This window comes from Salarias fasciatus, chromosome 11 (genome assembly GCF_902148845.1).
Source record: "Salarias fasciatus chromosome 11, fSalaFa1.1, whole genome shotgun sequence".
Taxonomy (NCBI): domain Eukaryota; kingdom Metazoa; phylum Chordata; class Actinopteri; order Blenniiformes; family Blenniidae; genus Salarias; species Salarias fasciatus.
The window spans coordinates 6,762,397-6,772,849 of NC_043755.1; the positions used below are offsets into that span (position 1 = coordinate 6,762,397).

Sequence of the window (10,453 nt, forward strand, 5' to 3'; positions counted from 1 at the left end):
TCAAAGTATTGTCACAGTTCCAGTCCAGAAGTCGTGTCTTTACCCCTCTTTATTATCAATATTTATTTTCCATTCTGACTCATGTATTACACATATGTCATTTTCCCAAATCACTGTCTTTCTTCCAGCGGTTCGGAAGTGAGCAACCCACTGAGATTATGCAACAAAAGGCAAGCTGACAAAGATACAGCACAGCAACGCGCAGAAACGCAGCGCTCAGTGCCAACGCTGACGAAACAACATCTCAGTTTGACTCAACAAATCCTCCTTCTTCAGGAAATACTTAGCAAAAAAAAGCTGAAATGATCTCGTCTCGGGCACAGTATGGCGTGAGTGCAGAGTACTTCTCTGAGCACTTTAGTTTAAAGCAGCAATAGAGTTGCAGGCAGAGGAACGTGCCTCGATAAATCAGCCGGCACTGACAAATTTAATTTCAAGGAGAAATATTGCTGCTCAGAAGCGTAGATACCGAAAGCCTTCGGGGAGCAGAGGAGGTGCAGCGTAAAGAGAGACAAAGTGGGAAGGAGGGTTAACGAGGACACGTCCACCGACGGCCGTGGAGGACGGAGAGAGCCACAGCAGCCCGCAGGAGTTCACAGAAGAGCCGGCATCTGGAGGGAACAGACTCAGCCTCCAACAAAAGAAAGGCTCTTTTGTGTTTCCGTGTGAGAAGAAATGAAACAAGGTTTTATGTGCATGAGCCAGATGCTGTATTGCTCTTATAACACACGTGTGTTGCACTTCCTAGCCAAAGTAATTTACTATTCATGTGCATACGTGGTATTTAATTAGAAAAAAAACCCAAAACTTCAGTGAAACAGCAACACTATTTATGCAGACAAAAAGGGATATTAGAAAAAGATTATCATTATTAATCTTTTTAATTAAAGTTAGTGGTTAATGCTTTGTATCATGTCATTTTTCATGCTTTGTGAGCTCCTTTAACCTCCTCAGTCTTCATCCTTGAGTTAAATAGGAATAACTGCCGTCCACCAAATGTACTACTTTTCTTGTAAAGGGCTTTATGCAGCTCAGGGTCGAGGGCTGCTGGAGTAGATCGAAGCTAACTACACCTTAGACGGGTACAGATAGTGCTTTTCATTTTTTTTATCACATGACTCCTGTGCTGCAGCAGACACATTTCCTCGTGCCGCTGCCAAAAATTAAACTTGTATGATTTCATTCCAGTGCTGGATGCATGCACTTCAGTTTGGAGGAGCAGGCAGCAGCTCTTTTTAGAATTAAATGCTCCTCTTGGATTGAATTTGCAGTCAGAAGAAGCAAATCTACACCAAATAATTCACCATACAACAGTTTAACTTATTAAACAAGTAGTAATGAGGCCTATCTAAATCTTTAGCCAAGGTCCAATACCTCAACAGGCCTTTGAGAGTTCCTTCAATCATAAAAATATTAAACAAATCTCTTTAACAGCAAACGACAGCAACTTAATGTTACAAATTACTGAACAACTTCATCCAACATTCAAACCAGATAGAAATAATCAGAAAAGTCTGATTTTAGTTTGATATAGTGTATTTAATAATATCTACTGTATCATAAACATGTCCATATGTCGCTGCTTTGAACGTCACTTTGATTTTTTTATGCTTATCTACCATTCTTAAACATAGTTGTATACACTCAAGCTTTTAGTGTGTGAAGTGTGTTCAGTCAAAGCTGAACTCCTTCACAATTCCAGTGTTTTTTTGGCAAGACCGAAAACAATGAATGTTATGAAGTTGAGTTCCGGTCAAATTGTTCTGCTCCGCAATTTCCTTACACATCCTCAGAATCTGCACTCAGCTGTGCAGCAGAGGATTAAAAATGGAGGATTGACAGCTTCCCCGCTGTGGACTGTTTTGTGTCTAATCAGGCTCCCAGGGTCTGGAGCGGGCCGTTGAGTGTTTGAAGAGTCAGACGGCTCTCCCGATACTTATTGGCTTTTTGGCCTCCATCTGTGCCAACATCGCGCTTGCTGTGCTTTGTAAGTATAAACACTCTCTTACAGCCTTTTGCCCTTCGTTCTGGGTATAAGTTGTGTAATGAGTTCTGTAGAGAAAAGAATCACACAGTACAAACACACAAAAGGCACTCTAAAAATATGATTTATCACGCTGACAAAGGAAAATATAAAACAAATCAATATTTTTTTCATGAGTTTAGTTTGTTTTTGTTTATTTTACTTTCATTATTCTGAAAAAAAAAAAAATGGTAACACAAGCTGCTGTCGATCCATACATTACTTTCTCGCCATGTTCAGTTAATCGCTCATTTCCTTCTTTTCTGAGCATATCTCTCACTTTCCTATGTGTGAGGGCACATCTCGGTTTATAAACACCGTCAGTTTTTTTTGTATTCAACTTGTGCGATTTCTTCTAGCTCTCCATGTCATCCCAGAACGACGCTCTAATGATGAGATCAAGAATCTGCGGGGATTTGGCCATCTGTTGCAAGGCTCCGTGTGCTTCTTGACTCTAAAAATACTTCTCTGTTTTCAATCTTTGGATACATGAAATGACGAGAAAAATGGATTCTGTTTTTCCATATTTTGGGAAGAAAATATCCAAATATTTTGGACATATTTTTTTCCTGGTTAACATGGATGGGAAATAGCTGATAAAACACGCACACACACATTTATATATATATATCAAGATCAGAGTGTCTAAAAGCCTCAAACTCACAAGACTCTGACCACCCGTCTCTGTCTGTCCGACCAGTCCACGCTGATTATTCTCTCTTTATTGAGGCTCAGTGTGCTTTTGGACACTTATAATTGGCCATAAAAAAGATAAAGTGCTCTCTTCAGTCCAGCGAGGGTCATGTAATAGAAAAAGCACAAAAGTCCATAATTGTGAAATATTTCTCCTGCAGGGCCAACAGTCTGTGGCAGCTCAGCCCGATAATGTGCTCGCCTGGACAGTCCCTCATTTAAAACAAACACCACTGGGGCTGTACAAGTGTGATCTATTACACACACACACTCACACACACACACACACACACACACACACACACACACACACACACACACACACACACACACACACACAAGGTGTTGATGACAATTTTTATATCTAAAAATGATGACTGGCATTTCTTACAACAAGTGAAGGAAATAAAAACAAACATCTAAACCATTTTCTGTGACAGCCAGCTCTGTGATATATTGTTCAGACATGAGACAGAGAAAACTTGCCGTGATTCTACTTTGTTACTTTCAAGCACCAAAACACAGAGTCTATACACCGCACCATAATGAGGTGCCTGATGATAACAGGTGTTAATAAATACCACTGTTGTGGGCCAGGTAAGATATATCGCCCAGAAGTAACTGGGAGGTGGGAAAGGTTCCAATTCCCACTAGAAAATTCCTACAGTTGGGTCCGACACCACAGCAGTCCCCCTCACACACCAGCTGAACAGACGTCCTGTTTCTCGCTATAAAAGCTTTACAGCTCTGCTTTTAACAAGCATTCGATGCTAATGACTGGACAGAAACTGTGTATGAATACATTGATAAAATAAATTGTATCTAATGCGCCTAACTTCATCGCCCTTTTAGTTAATATGTGTGACGGTCGGCTTGTTTGTCTTTTTTCTAGACGAACAGCAGCAGTAAAGCAGCACTGCAGGAGGCCGCCATGTGGCGTGTTTATTATCGGGATGTGAACGCTGTCAACTTGTAACCCGGTTCCCAGCAGCATGAACGCCACATTAGCATTCATTCTGGTGTAACCGAAAAACTGAATTATAATGATTTCAGCGCATTAAACCTGATGTTGCTGTTTAGCATAGCACGATGGCGGCGTCGAGTCGTGCTGTGAAATCACCTCAGCGACATTCAGGCTCTCAGCGGCACCATCGGTCGGACAGGAAAACATATTATTGAGTTTTAGTCTGGTGCTGTTCACTAACCGCAGAAGTATTTCCACTCTCCACAACTCAAGGTTAAACACTCTAAAAAGACTGAATGAACTCAAGGATTGCAAACGGCTTAACTTCCCAGTTAATCTGAACCCGACAACTGATAACCTTAAGAGCCGGCTTGTGTCTGAATGGTGACACGATGATTATAGCTCTTAATAAAAACTCAGTAAATATGTGATAATTATCTGCATTCATGACTTATCCAGCAACAATTAAGGCTTCCTTGATACGATGCAGTAATATCTAAACGTTTTAGAAGGCAAAGGGTAAGTGGGATCATAAACGCTGGGAACGCAAATGTGGAAAAAATATCAGACAATGAAACCAGATTGTAAATGATAATTTCTAGCAGCCGCGAGGGAGCTCATATAAACACAATTATCTCAGCCCCAGCACCAATAAACTCTTATAGAGACTGACTGAGTGTACAGAGGAGCAGCGTATGTCTGGAGAGGGACACATTCAGCGGCAAATGAGAAAACGCAGCATTAAAACTTCACCTGCTCTTCATCACACTTTGTCACAGCGGTCGAAATATCATCACAGGCAATACTGCATTGATAGCTCTGACATTTGGTAAAAGCATCCATGGTCTCTAATGGTGTCAGAGAGTTATTGCTGATCCGCTTATGTCCTTTTTTCTTTTTTACCGAACAAACTATCAGGTAGATCGGCATAAAATTCATTAGTGTTTCATGCACGTGAAGCGACTACGGTCTGGAGGTGTAAATATTGGTTGCTCGGCTGTTGGTTTACTTCGCTGGGTGTTTATATTGTTTGGGATGGTTTTTGTTTACTCTGTGGTGAGATTGATGAGTTTTTTAGATGGTGATTACTTGCTTGGTGGCTGGTTTTGTAGTTTCCCAGTCATCTCCTATTTTCCCTTTTCAGTCTATTTTTCTTGGCATATTTTTAAGATTCTTAGTTTATTTATGAGTTGGTGCTTTGCTGATTGACTAGTATGTTCTTTAGCTGGTGGGTAAGTCGGTTGATTTTCTCTTTCTTCTCACGTTTCTTTGTTCAGTTCTGTTGATTTCTCTTTAATTTGCTTTGGTGGTTGGTCAGCCAGTCTCATACATTAGTCTAGACTGTAATATCTTTATGAATCAATTATAAAGAATTGCCCAGAGAATATAATAATGACAAAAAAAAAAAAAAAATCACAGTCATCTGATTTTAGTTTTGTCACACTGTGAGGTTAGAATTCTGCTCATCGAGTCAGGTGGGATTAGCAGGAGAGCAGCTTGTAATAAAATATAATACAGATATTCATGCTGCCCACAGGATGAATTCCAATGAAATCACTCGCTGCAAAATCAGCCGAGGCTTCACCGCTAACTGTCTTGGATCTTTCTTGTACTTTACATCACTGTATCCAACGATCTGCATCCAAAGTTTTACATCTTCCTTTGATTCTGAGATACGGCAGCTTTAAAAAATGATCCAGAATCACCCAGTGAAAAGAAGCATTATATCTAACCTATTAACTCTAAATGCATAAAATTCATCTATCCATCCCTTAAATCTATCCATTGGGTGATTAGGAGGCCAGTGCCCGGTCTGAATCAGTGCAGAGACGTCTCATCCAGCTGTGTGAGGACCGTACCGCCCCGGGATGCAGCTGCTCAAAGACAGGTTGCATGATGTGGACCCAACATCTACACCTTCATTTCCTGCTCTCCTTGATTAATTGCGCCCCTCCTCACTTCATCTCACTGCCCTCCTACTCCCTTATTTCTTTCTCATTCACGGCCAGGCAGCGTTGAGAGTGTCCTGAAGGTTGGCTGCACGCTGAGAAGCTGTCACCGTCTCAGCAACGACAAGCCGAACTGAAGAGCCCAGGCAGCTGTGAAGAGACGGGCGGCCATCTGACCATCCTGCACACCGTACAACAGCCTGGATGTGAGTTAATGTGTGTGTGTGTGTGTGTGTGAGTGTGTGAGTGTGTGGGGTGCTTCAGAGCAAAGTGTCACTGAAACCAACACTTTGTGTCTTGAGCCCTGCTGACGAGCACAGGTGTTGCACATTCCCCTTAATTGGGTCATTTACTGCGAGTGTGTGTGTGTATGTGTGTGTGTGTGTTGCAGTGGTCTCCATGGCTACATGCTGACTCAGACACAGGCACACACCTTAACGAGACAAGGTCAATTAATGGAGACTTGTTCTATATTCCTGTGAAAACATGGTTCAAGTTGAGGGCATAGTCTGACTCAAGAAGTGCTGCTGGTCACATTAATGATGGGTTTCTCTCTTCAGGAGTCACGGAAAGTCAAGGCAGTTTTGTGTTGAGCCGCAATGCATGAAATGAAGACAATTAAACTTAAACAGAAGAGGAAATGTAGCCATTGTCAAAAAGAGTTTTTTTTCACTCCATATAAAATCAAAGCACCATGAGAATAATGAAGTGAATGAGACTTACCAGAACAGGTCACCTTTTTGTTAGTTTAATGAATGCAGAGTTGTTGTTTTTTTCTGACTAACTATTGTTGAGTATTACAGAACTTTAAAGGAGGTCATTAGACCTCCATTCATTAATCAGTGAGTGTGTACTGTTTCATCTCTTTAAACCATATTTTCACAGAGATCATTGTGTGAAAGCAGATGGTTCATTGCTGCTAAAGCAATCAGTCGGTATAAATGGTGACAGTTGTTGATGTCTGCACTCCATTTAATTGTTTCATTTTAAGGGTACTGTTTTTTGGACACTGTGGCAGACAGTACTGTTATCCTTTCCAGGTAGACTCTAATATATCCAGGTTCAGTTTCCAGCCTTTCAATGTGCAGTTTACATGTTTTTCTCCATATGTTTTTATTAATTTATTTGATGCAGGCACAGTAACTTCCTCCTGTATTCCAAAGCCAGTGGTAGGTTATTGGTGACACTAAACTGGTTTTCAGTTGTAAGATTTGAGTGTTTTTCCTCGGTGTATTATATGATTGACAAGGGATCTGACAGGTCAGTCTCCACAGACTGGGATCGAACCCCTGACTGGAGTCCAGGCGGGCAACAATGATTATAGATGAATGGGAGGATTGAGATGTTTGTTTGTTTTTTTTTTTAGAATTCACATTTGATGTTCCAATTAGGAACAAATCTGAATGAATAATATTTTCAACATTAGAATGAGTGGATTATGTATAAAATCGGTGGACACCCCACCGTCCTCAGAGTTCAAACATTTTATCAGCTACACATCAGAGTTGTCTGAGGAGAGCTTGTTGTTCCGCTGTTGTCAGAAATGTTATTTATATCCCGCCTTATCCATCACACTTCCCTGCTCTCTCTGTCTCTCACAGATATTGGGATCAGTGGAGCTTTGAGCCAGATAACCACCAGTCAGGAGGGGAATGTGGAGAAGGCTGTGCCACCTCAAACAGCCACTCAAAGAAGTGGTTTGAGCTTTGCTGCCATTACTATTCAGATCAGCTGCGATATAAAGTCTGGAAAGTGTGCAAGCCTGAAAAAAAAAAAAAAAAACAGTAAATAGTAGCTACATGTTTGGAATTACAAAAAAGACAATCCTCTAAAAATGCTCTCAAGATTTATGTTTTTTTTAAGTTGACAGTTTCAGGACAAGTGGTTCATTACGGTGAAACGCCACTGGTGGGGAAAAATAACGGCAGTTCTCTGAACAAGGACACAACTGATACTGGATTTGGAAACAGAATTCATACATGATCACTACACTACCAATCTACAATTGAGGAATGTGGTTATTATTACTGTAGTACTAAAGTGTATAGATCCTTTACAACTCTAAATTTGTAGAAGAGATTGTGTTTCATGATTGTGTTTGTATAATGTTTTCTCCAGTTTGTCTTCAAGATAAACCATGAGAGAAGTACAGTTTTAAACAAATAACACTATCTTGTTTCACCTTTTAAATAAATCTTTTTGTTTTTCTGCATTGTTTTACATTCCTGAGAAACAGAGTTTGTCAAAAAAGAAATCAGTTTGATTAAAAGGAATATCTGCAATCTGACTTCCTCACAGTGAATTTTCTCAGTGATTGTGTGGAACCGTTAATGTAGTGATGCTGCTCTACAAATCAAAACAAGCGACATATAATCTCTTTAATCATTTAGTGGCCACTTGGGTTTAATGCAGGATCCTCCAGCGGGTCTTAGATCCAATATTGGCAGAAAGGATTGATAGACCTGCATGAAGGGATGGGCACCCTAAGGGTCAGAGAAAAAGGTGATTTTATGAGGTAGCTTGGGGTGGCAATGACCCCTTTCATTTGTTGGTGGCCATCCTTGTGGCTTTAATGGATTCAACAGACTCTTGGTCAACCATATCAAGACCACGAGGCAGAACAAAGCCTGGTTAATTCACAATGACAGCTGATCCACTGACATTTTGGTCGTTTGCAACGTCCAGATGCTGCAGTTTAGTGCCACTGAGAGTCACATACCAGTGGACTTGTGTTTGTGTCCAGTTGCCTTGAATCCAGAGCAAGCCTCCTGTTAAAAGCAGATGGATTTTTCACCAGTGAGGTTACAGCTCTACCTCAGTATGAGGAAACGGCATCTCTGAAAATATGTAGCCTAACCTGAACATAATAACTGAATGGAAATATCAGTGAAAACAACCACACCTTCTTTGATTTTCGAATGCTGCTCATGACTTGTTTATGCCTCTTAAAGCAGTCAGCCTCACAGCATTAGTCTAAAGTTGTGTTAAGATGTACAAACAAAATCAACCCGAGAGTCAATATGAACAACACGGGTGCAAACATGAGCAAGTTTGCATTTACACCAGCACATGGACAGAGAGAGATGGGAATCAAACCCATGTGACTGGTAATTTTCAAATTATAGGTGCATTTCAGTGAAAAAGATTATAATTAAAATGTTATTTTTTTCTTTCAGTGATTCAATTCAAATGGGTTAACTTGATATACCATATAGATTTTCAATTTAATTACTCACAGGTTGATGTACTTGAGGCATTTATTGTTTTAAATCTTGATTATTTTGGCTTTCAGCAAATGAAAACCTATAATCTAGAATATGAAAAAAGTAGTGCATCAGTCCAATTCTTAAAAGGAGGATTTTAAAATTTAAATGTTGACATGTCCATAAACACCATGCACCACTCAGTGCTAGATCAGAGGTCTTTTTAGGTTGAAGTCAGGTGAGTTTGTAGGCCAATCAAGCACAAAGATGCTGTAGTTATTAAACCAGGTATTGGTAATTTTAGCAGTGTGGACAGGTATTAAGTCCTGCTGGAAAATCAAATCAGTATCTGTATGAAGCTCATCGGCAGATGGAGGACTGACATCATGCTCTAAAATTTCCCAGTCGTTGGTTACATTTGGCTTTCATAAAGCAAAGTGAGGGCTGCTTGGTCGAGCAGTAGTTAGTGTTCTCGCCTCACAGCAAGAAGATCTGGGCTGAAATATCAGCCATACCTTTCTGTGTGGAGTTTGCATGTGATGGAGTGAAGTGACACTGACTGCGTAATCTTCACGCTGCACCTCACACAGCTTAGTTTCTGTGCCTCTCCACTCTCCCACCAGACTCTGGGACTTTGATTTCCAAATAAAAGGCTAAATTTATCTTCTTCTGTAAAGAGGACTTTGGATCATTGAGCGCCATTCCAGTCCTTTCTTTCCTTTGCCCAGGTAATATGCTTCTGTCAGTCTCTGGTTCAAGTGTGACTCGACTCAATGAACACCAACCACACTTTTTCTTAACCTGTGACCATTGATATGCATGGAAACAGCACTGTGTGAATAACCAGCTTTTTTTTTAACAATCAGCTTTTGGCTTACCCTCCTTGTTGAAGATGTTAATGATGGTCTTCTGGACATCTGTTACATCTGTCAAGTCAGCAGTCTCCCCCAAGATTGAGTGACCTCTTGAAACAGATTGAGAAACAATTTAAGGACTCAGGAAGCTATGGATGATTCTTCATGCAGTATTGCAGGTGTTTTGACAGAATTAATAATAAATAATAATCCAACACAGTTTTGTAATTTATTGATTATACTATATTTCTGGCTTTTTAATAGCTGCAGCCAATAATAATCATGATTTAAATAATATCAAGCTGAACTACATCACCCTCTGTGGAATGTACCTATATGATATTATCAAGCTTCCTTTGTGAATTCAATCACTTAAAGAAATTAACTTGTGTTGTAATTCACAGATTTACGTGTAATTTACATATCACCAGCCACTTGGCACTAAACAAGCACGAAACAAGTACAAGCAGGCTCCACAAATCAAGTCAAAGCAATGCAATTAACATTGAAATAGAAAAGGAGTACAGAGGAGTACAGAGATGACAACTGACACATTTCAATAAAATACTAAATAGATTTAAAAGCAAACAGCTAGCTACGAAGAACAATCTGAGAAAAAGGCAGACAAAACAAGCCAAAAGAATTCAAATTAACGATATCTGTGATCAAATAAAATGGTCATGAATAAAAATAAGTCTCACGTGTCCGCTGATGAAGTTGAGACCTCTGTTCAGGATCCTGTTTGTTTATAATTGGACTAAAATCTT

General features: G+C 40.0%; 1 protein-coding gene across 1 annotated transcript; it reads left to right on the forward strand.

Moving 5' to 3' along the window:
- Positions 1 to 302: 302 nt before the first annotated feature.
- LOC115396448 (uncharacterized) lies at positions 303 to 8,381 on the forward strand. Its single transcript, XM_075410441.1, is given in 7 exon segments — positions 303 to 329; positions 563 to 647; positions 1,877 to 1,987; positions 5,503 to 5,578; positions 5,690 to 5,845; positions 7,171 to 7,381; positions 8,373 to 8,381. Coding segments are annotated over 7 exon segments (675 nt in total).
- The last annotated feature ends 2,072 nt before the right edge of the window (positions 8,382 to 10,453 follow it).